At 43.2% G+C, this 24161-nt stretch overlaps 1 protein-coding gene across 2 annotated transcripts; it reads left to right on the forward strand.

Annotated features, from left to right (window-relative positions):
• Nucleotides 1–235: 235 nt before the first annotated feature.
• On the forward strand, nt 236–24161 carry PRPF3 (pre-mRNA processing factor 3). Of its 2 annotated transcripts, none has more exons than XM_065420017.1 (17): nt 236–354; nt 2375–2504; nt 5244–5426; nt 6425–6555; nt 10378–10524; nt 11773–11856; nt 11985–12205; nt 13463–13769; nt 14648–14814; nt 15579–15661; nt 16657–16800; nt 17669–17768; nt 18957–19070; nt 19844–19962; nt 20686–20769; nt 22286–22347; nt 23505–24161. In XM_065420017.1, the coding sequence occupies exons 3-17, from the start codon at nt 5282–5284 to the stop codon at nt 23649–23651; spliced, it is 2055 nt and encodes a 684-aa protein (XP_065276089.1). In that variant the 5' UTR covers nt 236–354; nt 2375–2504; nt 5244–5281; the 3' UTR covers nt 23652–24161. The 2 variants fall into 2 exon arrangements, with proteins under 2 accessions (XP_065276089.1, XP_065276090.1); XM_065420018.1 differs by having other exon boundaries at nt 2392–2504.

The following is a 24161-nucleotide window of genomic DNA, read 5'->3' on the forward strand; positions in this document are numbered from 1 at the left end:
TCGCCCTGCAGCAGCTCCTGGCATGGAACAGGAGGTGCTGGGCTCCGGCCCCCCCCGCCAGTCACGTGACTGACCCAGACGCGTTGGCCTCTTCCGCGTCACGTGATAGGGCAGCAGGCTGCAGCTCCTCCGTCACGTGACCAAATCCTCCACATTGAGGCTCTGTGCTCCTGCGTCACGTGCTGGTGCCTAATCCCCCCACCCCCACGAGTGCGCGGGGCGGCCTCGCGCGGGCCGTTTCCGCTTCCGCCTTAACGTTCAGTCTCCGTCAGTCGCAGCGAGTCCTCTCTAGGCCGCCGCGGCGGGGAGCGGAAGTTTCGGGCTCGGGCTGGGGCAGGGCCGGGCGGCGCTGAGGTGAGGAGCGCGGGAGCCGGGGATGGGCAGGCCGCGGAGCCCGGGCTGGGGCGGGACGGGGGGCGCGGCCGCGTGATCCGCCACCCGGGGCTCGAGGGCTGAGCTAGGCCGGCGCAGGCCTCATGTGCGCGCGCGGGGCTCTGACCAAGGGAGGGGAGCCCCCCAGCCGCCCCCCCCACCCCTGGGGAAGGGGGGAGTCCCCAGCCTGCCCCTCATATTCCTGAGGCGGTGGCAGGGACCCCCATTTACTGGCCTGCCGGCCCCCGCCAGGCCCTAGGGAAGGGGGGAGCCCCCCGCCTGCCCCTCATACTCCTGAGGATTTGACAGCGACCCCCGTGTCCTGGCTGGCCGTCACCCCCCATGTCCTGGTGCAGTGGGGAGTCTCCACTCTGCGTGCCAGAGTTGATAAATGACGCTCTTGGTACCTTCCTCATCTGTCTTCACACTCCCCCTTTTTTCCCATTATCTGTTATACCCCAGACGTCTTCCCTGTCCTAAAGGACTCCCTTGTTCAGGAGGGTGAGCAACACACACTCAGGTGCCCCGGGTGTGTGGTACTGAGGGCAGGCTTGGACCTATCACTGGTACCCCTGTCTCATCACCATGTTCCCTTTTCCCTCTGTGCTCCTGAATATAACTGATAAAGCACAAGTGAATTATTAGCCCAGTGTTTGCAGTTAAAACATCTCAGTGAATGATTCTGGGAATCTCGGAAAGTCTCTGAGCAGACTCAATTTTTGTGCATCTACCTCAAAACTAACAATCTCAGGCTCCTCTAGAAATGCTGCCTATATCATTTTGGCCCCGATCATGGAGCACTCAGATTTGCATTCTTTATTTCTGTTGCATACTCCCATTTTTTAGTGTTTGCACGTTCTTCACACAAGAAGTGTGTGATTTGGGTACTAGGGCAGGCAACTGGGAGTTAGGGCTCCTGAGTTCGGATCTCAGCTTTGCTACTGACTTGCTGTTTGACTTGAGACAAGTCACTTAACTCTTCTGTGTCACTTAGAAAATTAGTAATATTATCTTGTCTCACAGGAGTATAGTGACAAAAAAATCAGTGTGGTGCTTTGGAGAGAACATGCCATATAAACAGTTTTTTTCCCTAACATCTAGCCTAGAAGTGACTTGGAGGGGCAATCCCATCAATCTGCCACAGTGATGGTTTTGTCAAGAGGAATTTTTGCCCTTTGTATCTCCTATTCTCTATGCATCATAGGCAAAAAGCATCCTCTTTAATGGTGTGTATTAGGTTTGATTCTAAACTTGGGTCTTCTGGATACTTCATGTAGCACCAGTGCTGCTCTAGGGAGGATAATGGTACTTTGAGTACACAAGAACAAGGGGTCATCCAATAAAATTGAGAGGCAGCAGATGTGAAACAATAAGGAAGTTCTTGTTCCCACAACACACAGTTAACCATGCCTAATACTCAGAACTCCTGCCTCCCATTTTGCCTCTAACCACTAGACTACGCTGCCTCCTTTGCTGACTATTCAAAGGTGCACACACAGTGGTGGGGAGGGAATTGGCACATTTATTTCCATTCTGGATGAACAAGCATTTTTATTAAATAAAATAAAATGGAACAACAGCAACAACAAAGAAAGGTGTCTATGTGGGTTTTAACCTTTGCCAGTGCAAATGTGTTTTATAAGTAAGATTAGAATTGTCTGCCCATAAACATGTTACATTTGTGCTAGGTTGCTTCTCAGAAAGAAGTAATTGGGAATGGGAGGGGGACAGCCCGATTTTCCTATGTACACAGTTTTCATTTGCAGAATTTGGTAAAATTTTCCGCAGATATAAGAGCACTCTTTTCCTATTACAGTTAAATTTGTCTGATTCAAGGCATCTAGATTTCTAGCCTTAACATAGCCAGTACGCAGACCTTTAAAATAGTAGTCTTATTGGGGCAGTGCTGTGAGCAAAAGGGTTTCTATTGAAAGGAGGCATTGTACATCTCACTGTGGCTTTGGAAACTCTAATTATAATTAGAATTTTTACTTAATTTTAGGTATGCATGTTTTACAGAATGAAGCTAAATATGTTGCTTATCTGAAGGAGCCACAGTTGCTTTGACAACAGCTTTGTGAGAACATCAGTTTCAGATTATCCATTTACTGAGGAATAACATAGTGAAGAAGGTTAGTGGGTGTAAACCTTAATATGAGATACATGTGTTGTGCAGTTTCACTATTGGGCCACCTGGTAGAAATCTTCTATTATATTTGGTCTGTCAACTTTCTTAGACATTTTAATACACACATTTGGCCTTATGTGCAAAGTTTAACTGTATATAGAATACTTACATGGCTGAAAGATAGTGTTCTCATTCTGTAGGTAGTACATAATGGAGAATGCTCATATATACTCTTCGCTCTTCAGATACTGAAATATCATGCTAACCTGCCTGAGGCTGAGTATTCTATTAGGTCTTATTGAATTACATAAATGAAGGTAAAATCTATCAAGGCATAACTCATTCTTATAGCAATATTAGCCTGTTTTTACAATATATAAATGAGGATACTAATATGGCAACATGTTTTTATGAAATGTAATAATGGCTCTTAACCGAGCTGAACTAATGATCATGAGTATCAAATGTTAACCTTTAACAATCATCATCTGAAATGTAGCTAAAGGATGCCTGTGGGCCACAGCTACTGTTGCTTTGTTTCCTTGCTCTTTGAAGTTTAAATATGTAGAAAATTTCTTGACTGTACAAACAGAAAATCTTGGTTCTTTTAGTCTCCATAAAATGTCTGTATATGAAAATCTTTATTTTAAAACATTGACACTCACTTTCTGATTTGATGGACCAATAGTAACACTTTGTAATTACACAGTACAGAACTACCTACAGTTTTTTTCTTGTAGGGAAGAAATGTCTTAGGCCGAGCATATTTCCTTAAGAAGACTGCCTCTTTCTCGGTAAAGGAGGCTTGATTTCCAAATCAGATCAGGGTCTGGGTGCATAATTAAACATTATTTCATTTGTAGAGTGTAACCCTCTTGACATAGTAGCTTCTATTTCAAACGGTTAGTGGAGAGAGATCTTGTCTCCAAAATCTGTAGCTCACAACTAGATTCACAATAGTAGGAGTGGGGAATATGGGCTTGTAGTTTGCAGAAGGGGTTCTCAGGCTTAAGCATGCCTATGAATATTTCCAGGATGTGGGCCATAGATTGCACAGTGATACGTGTGTGTGCTTATGCCTGGCGAGGCAGGATGATCTTTTAGACTAAGATCATCCTATCTGGGTTGGAAGGAATTTTCCCCCAAGTCAGATTGGCAGAGACCCAGGGTTTTTTTGGCCTTCCTCTGCAGCATGGGGCACAGGTCACTTGCTGATTTGAGCTAGAGTAAATGGAAGATTTTCTCTAACTTGAAGTCTTTAAATCAAGAGTTGAGGACTTAAGTAACTCAGCCAGAGATTGTGGGGCTTTTTGCAGGGGTGGGTGAGGTTCTGCGGCCTGCAATGCGCATGAGGTCACACTAGTTGATCATGATGGTCCCTTCTGGCCTTAAAGTCTGCATCTATAGTGAGGTTGAGAGTCAGGAGACCTGGGAGATGTCCCCTTGCTGTGTGACCTTAGCCAAGTCTGCCTTAATTTCCTCTAGTGTAGAAGGCTGCACCTGCTTACCTTGTGTAGATGTTGAGGCTTAATGTCTGTAACATGATTTGAGATCTTCAAATGGAAGGTACTAAGCACTAACTAGTGTGTACTAGAATTTTCAGTGTTTATCAAAAATGTATTTCATCCACATTGCCTAAGATGGACCTGTTCCCCTCTCAAAATATTGTAAAAACTATTCTAATATATAGAGTGCAAGTGGTGTATGTGAAATAAGTTTGGATAGGTCTCAGTCTAGTGACTAATGGACAAGGGTTCACATCACAAATCCACCACCCTGATTGTCGCTAATTGGCTCCCTTTGGAACAAGCCAAAGATTGAATGGGCCACGAAGACGGAACTCCCCCCTCTGTCCTGGGGGCATTTATGAGGCCGTAAGTCTGTAGGAGTTGGAAACTGTGTTGCTGGTACCTGTTACCTGCTCTGTGGATAAATAGGACAGTATCTCACTCACCTTGTCTCTCTAATATCCTGGGACCAACATGGCTATAACAACACTGCATAGTCTCCAAGAGTGTCATTTTGGGTACGTCTATACCCAGCCGCTAGTTCGGCGGCTGGCAATCGAACTTCTGGGTTCGACTTATCGCGTCTTGTCTGGACGCGATAAGTCGAACCCAGAAGTGCTCGCCGTCGACTGCGGTACTCCTGCTCGGCGAGAGGAGTACCGCGGAGTCGACGGGGGAGCCTGCCTGCCACGTGTGGACCGAGGTAAGATCGAACTAAGGTACTTCGAACTTCAGCTACGTTATTCACGTAGCTGAAGTTGCGTACCTTAGTTCGATTTGGGGGGTTAGTATAGACCAAGCCTTTGACACCTTCCACAAGAGGAAGGTTGGCCTTGTAGTCGTGGCACTGGACTAAGATTCAGGAGATCTCGAGTCAGTTCCTGGCTCTGCCATAGATTTCCTGTGTAACTTTGAGAAAGCCGCTTAAAGAACGAACGCACAGAGAGATTATCTCTAATAAGAGTCTAATACTTCCTTTGTCTTGTCTAGTTAGATTGTAAGGTCTTGAGGGGAGGAAGTATTCCTTGTCTTATACAGCACTTAGAACAATAGCACCCCAACATTGGGTGGGGTCTCTAGGTAGAAATACATTTAAAAAAATGCTTTGCACCTTCCACCAGCTCTAAATTCACACTAAAAAAAGAAAAATATAATGGCCACCAATATAATGCTGATTTGGCTGCTCCAGTCTCTCTTCTAAGTGATGCTTTTTACACTCTTCATTTTTCTTATAGGCAAAATTCAAATAATTGAAGTCAGCCTGCCGGTGAAGATGTCGCTCTCTAAACGGGAATTGGATGAGCTGAAGCCATGGATCGAGAAGACAGTGAAGCGGGTCCTGGGTTTCTCAGAACCCACTGTGGTCACTGCAGCATTGAACTGTGTTGGGAAGGGAATGGACAAAAAGAAAGCAGCTGGTATGTCCTCGGCTTTTCATTACGACACTCACAACACCCATATCCATTGCTGTGTATTTAAGAGTATTAAAGATCCTTGACAAAAAAAGAGGGAGGTGTATGAAATAAGTGCTAAAAGCGACAACCTGTTGAATCTCTCAGGATTTCTATTTAGCAATACAATCCATTTTTCTGCCAAGTATTTCATATAAATTGTATCCTACCATGCCTTCGAGCTAAACAGTAGCAAAGCTGGGAAAGGAATAGAAGCATCACTCAGGAAAATGAAACTAACAATATAGACACTTTGTCTTGGTCTAGAAAGCAACCAAGTGAGGCTTTCAAATTTGTATCTGAAATAAATGAGTATTTGTTCCTGTGAGTAGCTGTGAGCTTTACAAATGGAATTGGAAGAGCTGCACTGCATTTGAAATGGTCTTTAAGTTAGCTTTAAATTTATCTTCCTTATTGTTGGGCACTTTTTCACCTGACTTTAGTGGTGCTAAACTGTATGCGGCAAATTGTTTCTTCATCACTAATTAAGGCTGTGACAGTGTTTCCATTAGATGGATATGACACCCCTTTTGAGCTGAGAATGTCCTTGCTAATTCTTAACTCGGAGCCAATTTTTATGTACTTAATATTTCTAGACTTACTTCACAGACTGTAAGTATGTTGTAATAGAAGCTTAGTTTGGACAGATTTTCTTGTACTCCCCTTTTCCTCATGGCAGAAAGTGGCATTGTCTAAGACACTTCCAAAACACTTAAAGGGTGTTACAGAAACTGACAAGACAGGAAATGCAGTTGAAAGACTCCATTGTTAAAGAAACTGAAGAAATTTGCTGTAGTCAGTGAAAGAGGCTTGCATGGAATCTCCAAACCCATAGGTCATGTATTCTAGATGTCAGGGGGAATGGCAATCTGTAAACTGAGAGGCTGAAGTATAATTTTTATCCACGTATTCCTGTCTCCAAAAATGTTCATGGTCTAGTCACACAAATTTATCTTCCTTGCCAGACCATCTGAAGCCTTTTCTTGATGATTCCACTCTGCGGTTTGTTGACAAGCTCTTTGAAGCTGTAGAGGAAGGACGAAGCTCCAGGCACTCAAAATCCAACAGTGACCGGAACCGAAAGAGAGAATTGAAGGTAAGCTAAGGACTGATTGTTATATTGTTCGTTAAAGGCCATGAATGCAGTGCTGTTACTTTACCACATTCTCCTCTTCCAGAAAGGCACATCTTATAATGCTTAAAGTTCAAGAGAAAAGACCCTTCTCTACAATGAAGTGTGTGAGCCTTTACATTTCAGTTCTTTTTACTCTCTTCTGAGGTGCCATGAGGTACCAAAATACTTTCCCTGGCCATGTCCTGACTTGGAAGCCTGAGCATCTGGTTTCTTTAACAATCCCCTAGTAGGTTTAATGGACTAGAACAGCTTAAATAGCAGGATTTGTGGCTCTCTGCTGTTTTTCTTACTCCTTTATCCCTCACTGCATTTTTGCCATACTGTTGAGTCTTCATTAACTAGAGGTTAGGAGTCTGGGTTAGTCGGTCACAGCTTATAGTAACTTTCCATTGCTCTTCCTTGCTCAGACGTGTCATCATAAAATCTAAACTGTCAGTGAATGAATGTTGGTGGGTTACCGTGTAGATTTTCACTTTCTGTCCATGCGCTGAAGCTCATCTGGAACCCATAATATGCAACTTCTGGCAACCTTTTTTCCCACACCAAATTCAAGGTCCTGAAATATAGCAAGGATTTTCTAGTGTTCTGGTGGTTTTCCCATCTAACATTTGACTGGGATGGTGGAAAGTCTCATGCATCCACAGTTGTCTTTTACTTCTCCCCGCTATCTTGAAGATTTTGCTTTTGACCATGGAATTACAATTTTTTTTCATCATTTGCATACAGAATTTAAAAATGGCTACTCGACAAGCTGTTCCCTGGTCTTAAAGTAAGTTTCCTTTCACTTTTTTCCTGAAGTTCCTATTTTATGGCATTTTATATTTCTCTTTTTGAAGTTTTGCATTGTATCCGTTCCTGATTCATCAGTTACCTAGTATATTCCCTTACAGGGCTGTCAGCTGTGCCTTTCCAGGTGTCTCTGGGAAAGGGCTTTGTACTAGGAGAGGGACTGCCTACACTTCTCAATATTTTCTGTCTGAAACTGTTACTTTTCTCCTCTGCCTGGCTGAGGCTTTAAAATGTCCTAGAGAAGGGTCTACTTACCTTTCCTCTTCCAGGTTCCAGTTACATTCACTGGTTAAATAGTCATGCATAAAAAAGAGGCATTTATCCCCAGAACAGGTACAGCCTGGGTGGCAGCGGTGCAAGCTTCCCTGCCAATGTGCCTTAGTCTGATCTGGAGTGAGCCCCACCCCTCCCAGGGGAGAGAGTGGGGAAGTTCAATCTTCCATAGCTCGGGTCTGGTCTACACTACAGACTTATAGTGGTATAATTATTGTTCTGGGGTGTGAAAAATCCACACCGCAAGCGACGTAGTTATACCAACTTAACTCCCCGGGTGGACAGCACTATGTCGGAAGGAGAGCTTCTCCCACCGACATAGCTACCTCCTCTCAGGGAAGTGGATTAACTATGCCGACAAGAGAGCTCTCTCCTGTCGGCGTAGAGTGTTTTCATTAAAGCGATGCAGTGCCTTAAGTGTCGATGTGCTCTCAGTCATTGGCACCTCTACTGAAACTATCAAGAAGGGAGCCAACTAGTGTTATGTGCTGGCATCTTTGTGCTGTGGGCACATTTAATTAGGAACTAGATTGAAATTCACTAACTCATTTCACGTAAGCCACCAAGCTGTCCTCAGATTGAAAGCCAGTAAGCCATCATATTTGGTCCCGGCCAGATCTCAAGTCTCTTACCTCTGGTATACTGGGGAGACAGAGAAGAAACTGGAATATCTGAACTATGCCATGCAGCCACTTGACATCTCATTGTAAAGCAGATGGTTCTGCAGATGAATCCTTTAGCAGATGGATTACACTCTACACTTTACGAGTGATGATTATCTTCTACTTCTGTAGCACTTCTGATGCAAATGGATCCCAAAGCTCTTCACAGTTACAAATCATTGATAAGACTGTGCTTTACTCACCCGGAACATGCTTCCACATCATACAAGAATGCTACTTAGCATCAAATAGCAACACTGTACAACGTCATAGGACAGGAAGGAAAGACGGTTACACTCTGTTGAAACTCTATGGGGAATCTTATGGAGGTAGGTTAGATACCCAAGTTGGGCTTTGGACTGGGCACTGGGGCTAATGCCCCATCTCTAGTGGAAAAGTGCTCTGGGATCTTGAATGACCAAAAGTGTTCCAGGCCCTCAGTTTTGTATCTGATCTGAAATTCAGCCCTCCTAGTAGCACAGCATGCCCAAACACACTGTGGTGGGGTACTGACTCAAGGAAAAGAGTGTCATCTACTGAACCACCAGCTCCTCTTCCTGGAGTTAGCTTCCTTAGAAGTGTCACATCCAGACACTGATCTGCCCTGACCCTGCTTAGCAGGAGATCTACTGGAATTGCAGCCCAAGGTGGTATAACTAGAGTAACTTTTCCTTTCTGGCTTTTCCCTTGATATTAGCCCTGCTTTTACATATGCTCACAGAATTAGAATTGTAGTGGTGGACAGAGGAATGATAAAAACATTAGATAATACTCATGTTAGCTGTCTTTCAGCATTCTGTCTGGCCCTCTTTCTCCTCTCTCCCTTGTACCATTTCATGGGGTAGATCACTGCTTGGGAAGTTTCAGGAACTAAAACGTAATGGTCTACACACTTTATACTATGGGCAAGTCCTTTCTCTTGAACTTGTAGGTATTCCAAGAAGTACCTGTGTCTGGCTGAGGAAGTGTCCTTGTAGAATATGAACCATAATAGTGAAGAGGGGATTTCAACTAACGCTTACAACCGGTGTGTATATCTTCTTTTCAAATAACATTCACTTATAATACAGTATGTGTATTGTATGGTAGATTAAGGGCTTGTTTCCTCACACAAATGGCACCCATTTAACTAAAACAGTTTAGTTAAATCAGTGCAATCTCCTTGTAGAAACACTCTTAAATCAGGTTTCAGAGTGGTAGCCATGTTAGTCTGTATCAGCAAAAACAACGAGGAGTCCTTGTGGCACCTTAGAGACTAACAAATTTATTTGAGCATAAGCTTTTGTGGGCTAAAACCCACTTCATCAGATGCATGGAGTGAAAAATACAAGTAAGCAGAATATATATCATAGCACATGAAAAGGTGGGAGTTGCCTTACCAAGTGGGGGGTCAGGGCTAACGAGCCAATTCAATTAAGGTGGAAGTGGCCTGTTCTCAACACTGAATACCAAGGGAGGGAAAATTACTCTTGTAGTGCTAACAAGGCCAATGCAATCAGGGTGGCCCATTTCAAACAGTTGACAAGAAGGTGTGAGTTTCAGCAGAGGGAAAATTACTTTTGTAGTGACTCTTACATCAGTTTGAGATTTAGAAACCAATTTAGTTAAATCAGTTCAGTTTGTAGATCAGATCTATCTGTGGATAGGTGTGTGAGAGAACACACAGGCTTACTGGGAAGAACGATGGACCTAGGAACTCTTTAACCCATGCAGAAGGATGGTAGTGCCTTTCACACAAGGATCTGGGTGCTTTGCAAACAATAGTTAACCTCCACATCACCACCATTCATTTAGATGGATCTCACTTACCATTGTACAGGTGAGAAAACGAGACACATATTGAATTTGTGCCTGATCCCACAGTGGGTAAACGGCAGGGCTGAGAATCCAACATCGGAGTTTTGGATTCAAGCCCTTTGCTGTGACCGCTTGACCAAAATGTTTTTCAAATTCTAAATTGCTGGACTCAAGTGGTGGTTGCTTGTCTTTATCAGTAGCCTTGAGTAGCTTAGCTTACGATCAATGATATAACAATCTCGTCTTGTTCCCGTTCTGTTAGGATGTGTTTGGGGATGACTCTGAGATCTCCAAGGAGTCTTCCGGCGTTAAGAAGCGGCGTATTCCACGTTTTGAGGAGGTAGAGGAGGAGCCGGAGGTTATCCCAGGCCCGCCTTCAGAGAGTCCTGGAATGCTGACCAAGCTACAGGTTTGTCTTATCAGGCTGCTGTCCTCCGCCACCTCCCAAGAAACACAGATCTTGGATCTTAACATCTTAATATTGAGTTTCAGTGTGAGGGAATAACAAAAGTTTCAGGTATCTTATACTTCATATCATGATTAGAAATTTGAATGTCAGGGCCTAGCATCCTTCTTTTGAAAACTAATGGCAAGTGCTTTCCACTGTGTCCTTTTCAGGGCTTGCTGCTACTATTGGCCAATTTCAATAGAAGTTCCCAAATTCACAAGCCTAATAGTCCTCTTTGCCATTTCTCGAAAACGGAGTGGCAGAGAGAGTGCCATGTTGATGCCTTGTGTTGCTAAAACTTGCTACTCATACAGAATCTACGTTTGATAAAATACTATGAAATGTTAATGAATACAACTAAACTATACTGTGAATAAATGGAGAAAATACGTTTGTTATGCAGTATCCTTCATTTGTTTGGAGAAGTGTTGACTTGCCCTGAAATGTGTTCATGTGCAGTTATGTAGTATAAACTGTTCATTAGCTGAATGCCATCTGTATGATCTGGCACATTTCATTATTTTTTTTAATTATACGGTACCATAAATGTACATGGAGTTTTGCAGATTCAGAAAACATGCTTGGACTAAAGCTCTTAGTCTAAATTAGACTGACCAAACAGTTCAGACACATGAAGTAGTTTACCAGTAATGGCTTAATCTCAAAGCACTGCAGATTTTTAATTAGTGGATTAATGTCACTGAGTTTAGTGGAGGAGGTGTTCTAGAATTAGTGAGATTCTCCTGTATATCATCTTGAAACAGTGATTTCCACCAGGAAAAGGCAATTCCGTTCTTACCGTTTGCGGTGTCAGCGAGCAGACTGAATTGATTAAGAACAGTCCAGGAAATGCATTTTGCAGGTCCTTTCACTTTTTTTTTTGGAAACATGCAAAGCACGTGGTCACACTTGAATTCAGCCAAGAAAACAGAAAGAGAGGGTAAGACCCTCTTCACAAATGAAACAGGCAAACAAGGCTCCTTTTCTGTAGGGTGAGCTGAATCGGAAGGCACAGGTCATGGCCGTGGGCACTGACTACCCGGGGTTGCTGCTGCTGAATTGGAGGTCGTTGGTTAGGATTATCCCGGTTGGTAGCTGGGTTTGCACTCATTTGCCACTATGTCAGGAGCCTCTGAAGAGTGCTTTAGCCCTTCTGACTTCTTGTGAGGAGGGGGAAGAAACCTAACTTTCCAACTTTTATTTCTGCAGATCAAACAGATGATGGAGGCAGCAACACGTCAGATTGAGGAGAGGAAAAAGCAACTGAGTTTCATCAGTCCTCCTGCACCCCAGGTACAGCCTGGAAAGCAAAAGGGCAGATCCTTTGTCACAGGATTCAAATGGATGCATTGCCTTTCTCCTCAAACAGTGACTTGCATGATTGTTCTGACGTGTATCTAACGGTGTACGTCTCTCCCCAGCCAAAAACTCCCTCTTCATCCCAGCCAGAGCGTCTCCCCATCGGCAATACCATCCAGCCCTCACAGGCAGCCACGTTCATGAATGATGCTATTGAGAAAGCCAGGAAAGCTGCTGAACTGCAGGCCCGAATCCAGGCTCAGCTGGCCTTGAAACCTGGGCTCATTGGCAATGCCAACATGGTGGGGTTGGCCAACCTGCATGCAATGGGAATTGCACCTCCGTGAGTACAATCAACTTGCCAAGTACACTGTACCCCTGGTAACTTCCTATAGGAACAAGAGAAATGTTAGGCGTGCATATTGTCAGCCTTCATCATTGCCTTTCCACCAAAATTCATGTGTATTGGCTTGGGTTCATAAACTAAGAACATAAGAAAGGCCGTACTGGGTCAGACCAAAGGTCCATCTAGCCCAGTATCTGTCTACCGACAGTGGCCAATGCCAGGTGCCCCAGAGGGAGTGAACCTAACAGGCAATGATCAAGTGATCTCTCTCCTGCCATCCATCTCCATCCTCTGACGAACAGAGGCTAGGGACACCATTCTTACCCATCCTGGCTAATAGCCATTTATGGACTTAGCCACCATGAATTTATCCAGTCCCCTGGATAATTGGTGGCTCTGTGTCAATGATAGACGCACCAGAGAGTGATGTTGGACAGGCATTGCCCTTCTGGATGTTGTCTGTCTGCTGTTGTTCACCTCTACTGTAACACTTGTAGTTGTCCTTTGAATGTTCAGTCCATTTCAGGGTCAACTACGAGTAGTCTAAACTACATCAGATCCTTGTGGCCTTGTCTACACTAAGGGTTTTCTAGATTGCACAATGGTTAGAATGCAAGACCACTCTCCGTCACCTTAACTATACTGGTCCTTGCATCATTGCAGCCATCAATGTAGCTAAACAAATGATAGCAACAGTGGGAAATCTTACGGGGGGGCAATGCCTCAGGGCTGACATTGTTACACTATGCCATTCTGGCAGCATAACATTTTCATTGTATAACATTTACACTCACTTTAGGACCCCTTTACGCTGCCAATGAGGTGTAAGGAGATCTTGATGTAAATGAGAATTGGACCCCTAGTGTAAGCATACCCATATCATTCATGGTGTATGAAACTCACCTCTGTTCCCCGAAGTATCAAGAAGAGAGAAGTGTTTAGATTATTGATGTTCTATGAGTGATCAAAATGTGGAAACCTCTGTGCTGATGCTTCGGTCAGACTTATAATAGTTGAAGTTGCTCTAGGCTCTGGATCATAATACTGGCACCTACTTTTTGATTACTGTTGCACTAAAATGGCTTCACATCTGTTTCCTTTATATGATATTGACTAACAAGGCTTAGCAAAAACCACCAAAGAGCAGACCATACTCTTTTCAAGACCTATTTGGTGGTGGTCACAATACACTCTATATTTCCTCTGAGTTTAATGCTACATGACTGCATTTTAACAAAATGTTTCTTGCATCAGGAAAGTAGAGCTAAAGGACCAGACAAAGCCTACCCCATTGATCCTGGACGAACAAGGCCGAACTGTTGATGCGACTGGTAAAGAGATTGAGTTGACGCACCGTATGCCGACCCTAAAAGCAAACATCAGGGCTGTGAAGAGGGAGCAATTTAAACAGCAGCTCAAAGAGAAACCTTCTGAAGACATGGAATCCAACACTTACTTTGACCCCCGGGTCTCCATAGCCTCATCCCAACGTCAGAAACGCACCTTTAAGTTCCATGACAAAGGCAAATTTGAAAAAATTGCACAGAGGTTACGAACAAAGGTATTGTCTAGTTTTTGAGTGCTGGTGTTAATGAACAGCACTAGAAGCAGGGGGTGGCATGGGAACTGAACTCTTGTGTCCCATTCAAGAACGATGGAGGCTTCAGGACAAGAAAGATTTCCACTACAGATGGTTGAACATTTTCCATCAAAACTTTTTCAATGGAAAATTGGTTTTCAGTTTTTGTGGAAAGTGTCTTTCTGTATACATTTTTGACTTTTTGTTGAAAACACAAAGAACTTAGTTCTCTTATGAAAAGCTGAAATTTTCCATGGAAAAATATACTTTTTGACCTACTTTTAATAGAAACAAATGATTTGGGGGCTGAAAGAACTTAAAGGGAGAGAACTTGCCTACATTTTAACCATGCGCAAAAACATAAGTGTACGTAGCAGTAACTATTTAGTGCAGTTGTAAGGTATAATGAGGACTCTTGGAATGAAGAGCTGATTTAGGCTGGATATTGGGAAAACCCTTTCTGATACGGAGGTCTGTTACACCATGGAAGAGATTTCCTCCAAAGAAGTAGTGAAGCACTTTGAGATCTTCTGATGAAAAGTGCTATGTAAGAGCTAGGTAGTATTATTGCTAAGACATTTCCCAGTACGTTACCCAGCCCAGTTTTAAAGTATCATCTAGGAGAACAATTGTGTGTTAGGGTTGTGCAGTAATGCTTGCATGGGGCAGGTGTAACACCCACAAACCTCCACAAAACAACCCATTAGTCCCAGGCTCCATTCTGTGCTTCCTCTGTGACATGCCCTGATCAGCTTGTAAAAGAATATATCTAGTGTGCTTTGCTTTTTAAAGGCTTCACTATTTCTGCGTGTGCCCATATAAGTGACCTGCTTGTACCATCTCTCTCCTCTTGTTCTCAGGCTCAACTAGAAAAATTACAGGCAGAGATCTCTCAAGCTGCCAGAAAGACTGGGATCCACACCTCTACCAAACTAGCTCTTATTACCCCGAAAAAGGAGCTGAAAGAAGGGGAGATCCCTGAGATAGAGTGGTGGGATTCGTATATCATCCCTAATGGCTTTGACCTGTAAGCTATTATCTGCTGGGCTTTGATAATTTTATTGTAGAGAAGAAACTAATGGACTGGCTTTTGAGAATTGCTGACCAACCCCTGGTTCCATTGAAATTTTTTGGGAGCTGCTGGTAGCTGAAGTGCTCAGCGCTTCTGAAAATCAGGCCCTAAGCCTTTACTGCATCTTTTACGGAAGCAAGTGCATCCGCTTGAGTAACTGCATTCTGCTCCCCTGAATTCCCCGTGGGAGGTTCAGTTGTATTTTGTGTTCGCTCACTGCTCCAGTGTGTGGTGTGGTGCCAAACAGCTGCCATATTCCATTCCAGAGCTGTCTTATTCCAATGACTGAGAGAACAATTCCTGTGTGCAATAGATACAGCAGTTTGTTAGAGCGATTTTGGCTAAAAGCCATTGTGGGATTTTCAAAAGCAGCTAAATGACTTTGGAGCACAAGCCCCATTGACTGTCAGTTAAGCATTTTTGAAAGTTCTGCCTCTAATGTCTAAATGTAAGATCGATATTTAGAATATTTGGGGCAATGGGAGGGACTTTAATACTTATGTAGGACCCATGCATCTCCCTGCTTCCCCTGAACTCTTGGCTTTAGAGTACCTCTCAGCAACTTGCGTAAGTTTAATGGTTAGCATTGTGGTGGTTGTGTGTGTGGGAGCCAAATTGCTTTGTTCGCCAAATGCTGTGGCTTGTGGAACATTGAAGGAAGTGCGGGAAGCCCAGCCCTAAGATGACAAATAGTGATATACGAATTCTCTCCTCTTTAGAACAGCTGGAGTCTACTCTAAAAGAGACGACTACTTTGGGATCACAAACCTTGTGGAACACCCAGCACAGTTAAGCCCACCAGGTACTATTATGTAGCAGTCTAGTTCAAGGCCTCTTCGTAGTCTTGATCAATTCATGGTACACAGGGAGTTTTGTAGCAAGACCCTTCAAGTGCTCCAAATCACTGGCAGCATGAGACCTGAACCAGGCTAAGACCCTCCCCATTTGTAATACCACTGACTTCATTTCTCACCATGAAAGAAATCATGCTAAGATAGAAAGTAGAGCTTTGCTAGGGCGGTGAGACAGCTAAGACTAGGAAGGCGAGTTTGCAAAAAGAGTGGAGGCGATCACATTTAAAAGCATAGTGACCAACTGGATATTGGAAACTGGTAGACTCCCATGTGGTAGAGGGGATGGCTACTGCTACTTGGACATTATGGGTGTCTACACAGCAACTAAACACCTGTGTCAGCTGAGTCGGGCTCGGGCTGCAGGGCTGTCTAATTGCTGTATAGACGTTTGGGTTTGGGGTGGAGCCCGGGCCCAAGCCTGAACGTCTATGCCACAATTAAACAGCCTGAGCCCCGTGAGCCTGACTCAGCTGATGCAGGCCAGCCAGAGGTGTTTAGGTGCAGTGTAGACAGACCCCAAATTCCTTCTGTGATCCACATGGTAACACAGACCCAGACAAGGGACATAGGATAGTAAAGAAAGGTTTAGATGATTAGTGGTTAATCTGTTTAACATAAACCGTATTGTAACCTCTGTTTTCTGGTTCAGCATTGATATAAACAATCTGGAGTAACTCAAGGATCACAGATTGTAGCAGAGAGAAACTATGATCTCATATGGGATACATGCTCAAAAAGAGTGTGTTTGTAGGTTACAAGCAGACTGGAGGACAAAAATGGTGGTGTTGGGCTGCCTTAGCCTTAAGCATGAGGAATTGGTTATAACTCTTAGACTGCAGCTATTTCCCTTTCCTTTCCCCAGTAATGATTGTAAACAGTATTTGGTCCTGCCCTTGTGGAACTGGGAAATGTAAAGTGACTGTTCATTGGTTTGCCTTCCTAGTGGACAGTGACACACCAGTGACTCTGGGCGTTTATCTAACTAAAAAAGAGCAGAAGAAGTTACGACGTCAGACGCGGAGAGAAGCACAGAAGGAACTGCAGGAGAAAGTCAGGCTGGGCCTAATGCCGCCTCCTGAACCAAAAGGTAGGTGACGACCTTGTGGAGAACAGGCTGTATGCAAAAAGCCACATTAAAACATACACATCTCCAAATGGTCACATTGGCTAGTTAAAAACTCCGTTTTGGTAAATTGCAGCAGACAAAGGAGTTGTGTGAGAGAAATCCTATAGATCTACTCTGTTCATGAATTTACATTCATGCATGTATATTAATAGAACTAAGTCCAGAAAGGGCTGTTATGATCATCTGGTGTGACCTGCATAACACAGGCTATAGAATTTCACTCAGTAATTCCTGCTTCAAGCCCCGTGTGCATAGGGCAGTATTCTGGGGTGACTTACACCCCATCCAACCCCACTGACTTCATTAGGGTTGCACAGAGGCAGAACGTGGTACAACAAATGTACATACTACATGGAATGCTCAGACGGAGGAACCGCTCTTTACTAAATTTCATGCATTGTTGCTGTGTCTTGTCAGTCAGTTGCCACACTGCACCTGGAAATACCTGCATTTCAGAGGCAAGTGATGTGTAGTGTTTGTAGCTAGTAATTCGGTAAAGCATTTTGAGCCTGATAAAAGATGCTACAGAAGGCTGTTTTTAAATAATGCTGGGGAGCCTTTTGAAGCAAGCCTTAGAGAGGAGATCTGGTCTCACCTAGAAATTAACTTGTACCTTTCTTTCAGATGGTTTTCCCCCAATGTTGTTTCACTCTTATAATCTTTGCACTCAGTTTTATTTAAAGTAAAACTTCTATTCTGAAGATCTTCTTATTTTTAAGCTTATACTTATAGGAAGTAACAGATGTCATAATTTGCATCAAAAATGCAAAAGGCAAGTTGGTACTTGATAGATCCCTTTAAAATGTTCCTCTCTCTATTTCCCTTGCAGTAAGAATTTCTAACCTGATGCGAGTACTGGGGACAGAAGCTGTTCAGGACCCGACAAAAGTGGAAGCTCACGTTAGAGCACAGATGGCAAAGAGACAGAAGTAGGTTGCATGTTCTAGAATAAGAAAACTTTATTTTAAAGTAGATTTGGTGGTGGTGGTGGTGTCCTGACAGCCCTAGCGACTAAAGTCCTCTACTGAAGCATATATCAGATGCAGCAAAGGGAGAAGGAATGGCAAATTTTACTCAGATGATGACCCTACAACGTATTTCAACTTTGTCTTGAAACGCTCTCCTCTGAGAGCTAGAAGAGGGTTGAGTGTTCATGACCCATCCGTTCTTGGCCCCTTGTCCTGAAACTGTCAGCAAGAGGCCCAATTGCAGTGGTGGCTTTTGAGTAGGGACAGCTATCTGCTGGGAACTGGACCGAGACCCTGACTCGCTTCACAGACCCTCCAACAACTGCTTGTGGAGTAATGACTTTGAAGCATGGTCCTCCTCAGCTCACTACGTTCAGTAACTTACACTGAATAGCTTCCGGTTTAATACTAAGCAATTGACTGCTCCAGACAGCAACATCTCCACAGTAAAGTTAGGTGGTGCATGCACACATTCATCCTCGAGGGAAGTCATCTGGGAAATGCAAAGGTTTCACTGTAATAAAGGTGAACTGAGTAGGCTCTTTAAGAAACTAATCTAAAACAAAGTACCTGAATTAAAAGTTCATATGTGCAGTCTGAAACTGCAAATAACCAGATGGCTGGATTTTTCAGGCTATGGTAATGCTACAGGGCCTTATGCATCATCACCACTAGATCAAATGCAGCCTCTAGCAGTACTGACTGAAAGTTTGTACCATCTGATGGTGGGTTAGTGACCTATTTAAAATTAGTTGGTGGGTTTTGATCCAGTTCACACCACAAATTTCCACCATTACAGCTGGCACTAATTGCTCTCTTTCAGCAGAGGCCAAGGACTAAATGGATTGATCCCTCATCACTAGAGGCATTGAAAGCAAATCGGAGGGTCACATTGCAGGAAGCTTGCAGTGCCACTATTCATACTTGTTACAACCTGGTCCAGTTTCCCTCGGGATGGAAACCAGTCTCTTGTGATCTAACCCACTCACATGCTTCTAAGCCAGTCGGATCTGGGCAGAGCCTGGTTCACTGTTCCTAACTCTGGGTCTAAAAGGCACACTCCAAGGCTCACTCCCCTTCCAGTTTTCTGAACAGACAACCAACAAGCTGCATTTCTGCTTACCTGTTGTCTCTTTTCCTCCCACCCAGAGCTCATGAAGAGGCAAATGCTGCACGAAAACTAACAGCAGAACAGAGAAAAGCAAAGAAGGTTAAAAAACTTAAAGAAGATATTTCACAGGGAGTGCATATATCTGTGTACAGGTGAGTGCCTTCTCCCACAGACCCTAGAGGTGCTTTGTCTCAACAGATGTTTTTCTCATGTGACTTTTTATAAATACAGATGACAAACGCCTGTCTATAAATGTGTGCTAATATGGAGTGTTCCTTTAATGCAAGGCTATTGTCATCTGGCTCCCTGAACTCCATTAGAAACACTGAATGCTGTTCAAATTATTTTATGGTAGAGAGAAACGGCCCCACTTTCTCAAAAGTAAATAAATGAAAAGGTAACTCCATTCTTCACTCATTCTGTGAGAGCATTCAAGGTGAATGTAGAAAGTCTCTTATACTTTAGTGCTTCTATAGCGCTTTCCATCCAAGGATCACAAAGCACTTTATGACTTTTAATCCTAATGACAGGGAACCTGAGACACTGGGAGATGGAATGTCCAGTGTCACAAGCAAAGCTGGCAATAGAACCCAGGAGTCCTGACATCTGATAAAACGCCATTCAAAAGCCAGATGAAAGCTGCTCTTATAATGTAATATATGTAATAATGTATTCTAAACTAAGGATGGGACCCTGTTGTCCTAGGTGCTGTAAAAAGGTAGATATTGTCCCTGCTCCACACTGAATAAAACCCTGTTGAGCATAAGGTTTTTTGTAAACCCCCACAGTGCCGGAGAGTTTAAAGTGAGAGTAAGTACTGGACTGAATTGGAGGAGAGTAAGGGAACCTTCTTTCTCTGTTGTCCACTGTTCATAGTTCTGTAGTTCCTTTTCGAATAGATAAACCTTTGCTTTTCTATCCTCAGAGTCAGAAATCTGGGCAACCCAGCAAAAAAATTCAAAATTGAAGCAAATGCTGGGCAACTGTACTTAACAGGAGTGGTGGTTTTACACAAAGACGTCAACGTGGTGGTAGTAGAAGGAGGTAAGGCTCGGGGGGTGAACTTTCTGGTTAGAACATTAGACGTTCAAAAGCTTGTTTCTAACCAAGATACCCAATTGCCAATTACTGGGATTTATGGAAGTAAAGGAAGATATTAAGCTGCTCTACTCAGAATGCTGCTTAGATTTATTCTGCACCAGCCCTTGGGTAGTCAAGTATGTTAGCTACTTAAGTATTTTAAATAATCCTCTAAATATTTAAACTGTAGCTTATATGTTTAGAAACCCAGCATTATTAAATCTGCTAGATTTGAAGTCACAATGCTTTGACAGTGACAGCTTCTCAGGAAAGACTCTGCCAGCCCTGGTTGAGTCTGCTACAATGCCTCCAATTTGCATGGTGCTTTATAAACATTCTCACAGCACGTTTCGTGAGATACTATCCCCATTTTACAGCAAGGGAAACTGAGATGGCACAGGGGTGAAGTGACTTGCCAAAGGCCACAGGAGAGTTCCTGTCTCCAAGCCCTGTGCTTAGGTTAGAGACTATACTCCTTTGTCATTGATCTACAGTATTCTCTTTGCCCAGGGCTTTTAGCTGGAACTGTGCGGGTGTTTGAGTGTTTAGTTTTTCCTCCCTGGTTTCAGCTGTCATTAGCTTTCACTGCTTTTTGGAGGCAGAATGTAACCCTATTAGGACTCTTAAATTGAAGTTGTCAACGAGCAAGAACTGAGTGAAAATGACTATCATCATCTCTCTCTCCAGGCCCAAAAGCACAGAAGAAATTCAAACGTCTTATGCTCCATCGAATAAAGTGGGACGAGCAGACATCAAACACGAAGGGAGATGGTAAGCATAGACCCATGTGGATATATATGAAACGTGGCTAGTGTGACTGTATGGAAGTGGCAATAGGGTCATTTTGTTGCAACCTGGAAGAGAAGCCATTACTATGCAAATCCTTATGCAGAACATAATAGATCTGATCGTCTGAGTTGTAAATTTGAAGATCTCTGTAATGCTACTAAAGCAAACCAACACTGGGACTGTGATTTAGATGATAAAAAGCCAAGAACTTCAGTGCTGGCTTATGCTCCTTACTATTATTTACATCAGTTTTCCAGATTGCCTTCTGCTGTGTCAGCCTCTCCTATTCAGCTGTAAGTTTTCTGACACCCAGTAGAGCTTGAGCTGGCTTTGCATTTGCAAGACTCGAGGTTTGAAAAAACACAAACTCCAGTATGGGAAAGTGTGTGTACTGCTGAATGAAGCCCAGTCCTTGCAGACTGGGGAGGCAAATACTCCCAGGGAGGCGTATGTCTTAATTCTGTGAGGCACTCAGGGTGGTCCTCTAGATCCCAGTACAGGTATGTATCCCTGAGACAGGAAGTCAGAGCCCAGAGCCCAAATCACATAACCCTGGCTAATACTGGTACACAGACAGTGCTGGGAACCACTGCTCTATAAATGTAGTGGGAGCTGATCCTGATTGGATGACCCCCGGGTACTACTGTAATAGATATTTCGTCATTGTGTAGTGTGTAATGTGAGAGACCAGTCCGTGGCTCTGGGCCAGTGATACTCAGACTGAAGTTCAGGAGCCACAAGTGGCTCTTTAATGTGTGTCCTGCTGCTCTTTGCAGCACATGATATTAAAACACTGATTTAATTATTAACCAATCAGGATGCTTTTACTGTGTTGTTAACCAATTAAGTTATCAACTTGCACTAAGTTATTTTATTTGCTGTGGGAATAATTATATATATCAAAACTTATTATTTCCCCTGTCATATTGTTTAAATATGAATACATAGTACTATAGCCAGCTACTACTGTGGCTCTTTTAGGTAATGTTGGTTGCTAATTTGGCTCCTGAACCAGAGATCAGAGTATCACTGCTCTAGGCACACGATGGACCCTGAAATGGGAATAAAAATGTGATAGAGGGATGTACTCACTGCTGAATCTTCTGTGCAAGTAAGTTAGATCTTCCATAGTATTTGAATTCGATTTTGTGCTTGAAATGTCAGATTATGAAGTCAGGTATCACATAACTACTAATAGCTATGGAGGACTCCCCCCTAAACACCAGTAGAGAAAGATGAAGGGAAATCAGCAAACATTTGTGTGCATGCCCAAAATGAGGGAAATGTTAAAAGTCTTAGTCTAAATAGCAGAAATGTAGTTTGGATTTAGAAGGGAGAAGTTCTCTGAGTGGAATGAGAATAGAAGCATGGTCAGGACTGTCCCTGCTTAGAGCTCTGGGGTAGGAAAGACTTGTATTTTTAATGCTGGTGCTTTCTTAGTGACTGCCTGGAATTCCTTATTGGCTGTAGGTCTAAAATCTGCTTTATTTTTTTTCAGATGATGATGAATCTGATGAGGAGTCTGTTAAAAAGACAAACAAGTGCTCTCTGGTTTGGGAGGTAAGTTGTTATCTTGATTTAATGGAGCATTTGGGGCCTTAAGCTCAAGTGCTTAATTTCTGGGTCGCTTGGCTTTTCATTACTGCCAATATTAAAACATGCGTGCAAGCTATAAAGCCTTGTTACTTGCTGTACACTTCTGTTTGCAAATCGTTATGCATAAAGCATTTCACTACCAACTTGATGGCACTTGATTTTTGTTTTGATTGAATTAGGTTGGCCCTGGGGTTTCAATATGAAATGTTCGGGGTTTATCTTTTTAAACCTCATTCAGATGGAGAAAACAATGTGGTGACTTTCTCTATCTAGTCCACACAGGAATATTTTTGCATTTGGAAGGGTATAATGCTGGGAAATGCAGAGGATGCATGATCCTATTCAAATATCTAATCACTATTCAAAGGAAGGGCTAACTTATTGGCTGCTTTTTGCAATACAGGAGAGCTGGGTTTCAGACTCGCTTGCTCTGGTGGAGGGAGGTAGTATACTCAGCCCTTGTGGTGGAGAAAGCAGTCAATGCTTTCTATGGCTAACTAGTGACAGGAACCAAGTTGGCAGCTTTCGAGAGGTGTCCTGGCCAGAAGTACTGTGGCTATATAGCTCCCTTGTGTTCCAAGTGACTTGAGGTTGGGGCCCGCACCCTTCAGTTTTCATGATCACATCCTTTGAGATGCTATATAAAAATATTGGCATCTCCACAGTCTTTGGAGATAATCTTGCATGACATAATAAAGGACACTGGCTGTGCCAAACAAAGATGGACACAGACTGGAATAAAACATGTAACTTCAATTAAAGCCACTGAAGTGCTCTTAAACACTTCAGTTTGTTGCAGACTGTATCAAAGGAAAGTCTTTTCCTGGCAGTTCATTTAAAAGAAAACGTTACTAAGTGACAGTGGAAATTGCCCTTATTTAAGCATGTTTCTACACAACTTTTCACCTCTGCACAAATAAAAATAGCACTAATTTAATTATGCAAATCATAGTTCCTCTCTGAACACTTGTTTAGAAACCTGAGAAATTACTTTTTCGATTGTAAAGAGGTTTATTCTTGATTCCTCTTGTAATTGCATTTGCTTGTTGATGCATTTGCTTGGTGTTTTTTCCTGCCAGCAAGATGCACCAGAAAACTCCTACTCTTTCTGTCTATTTCAGGGTACAGCGAAGGATCGCAGCTTTGGTGAAATGAAATTTAAGCAGTGCCCCACTGAAAACATGGCACGGGAGCACTTTAAAAAACACGGAGCTGAGCATTACTGGGACCTGGCTCTGAGCGAGTCCGTGTTGGAATCCACAGACTGAGGGTGCTTCTGCCCCCAGCGTTCCCATTGTTAATTTGAGAACAGTACCTGGCTGAAAACTTGGACAGAATTCCCTTCCTCCCCTCAAATCCCCACAGTACGTTGCATATGATTAAAGAAATATTTTTAAAACAACAATCACAGCTACACTGTTTTCTAGATAAACCCAACTCTTGGAAATTGTGGTGCAAAACCACTGGAAAGTGGTATCGGCCAGAGAATTCAGTTTTGAGGAGGTGGGAGGGGCACAGAAAATTTTCAGTAGTCTCTTTAGTCCTTCACATACAGCTGTCTCAAATGGAGGTACAAACACCTCCTTGCTTTGTCAGCTGTTCCGTAGATGAGGTCTGACATTGGACAAACTATATGGTGCATACAATCAGAGATTGTTCCTTTGGTGGGCAGGGAGGCAGTTTGGGAGCAGCCCCGAATGGTCTGAGGATGCAGTATGGAGCATTTGAATTTGTAAAGCAGAGTAGGAGATGGGGACTTAGCCCACATCCTATATTTA

This window comes from Emys orbicularis, chromosome 20 (assembly GCF_028017835.1).
Source record: "Emys orbicularis isolate rEmyOrb1 chromosome 20, rEmyOrb1.hap1, whole genome shotgun sequence".
Lineage (NCBI taxonomy): Eukaryota > Metazoa > Chordata > Testudines > Emydidae > Emys > Emys orbicularis.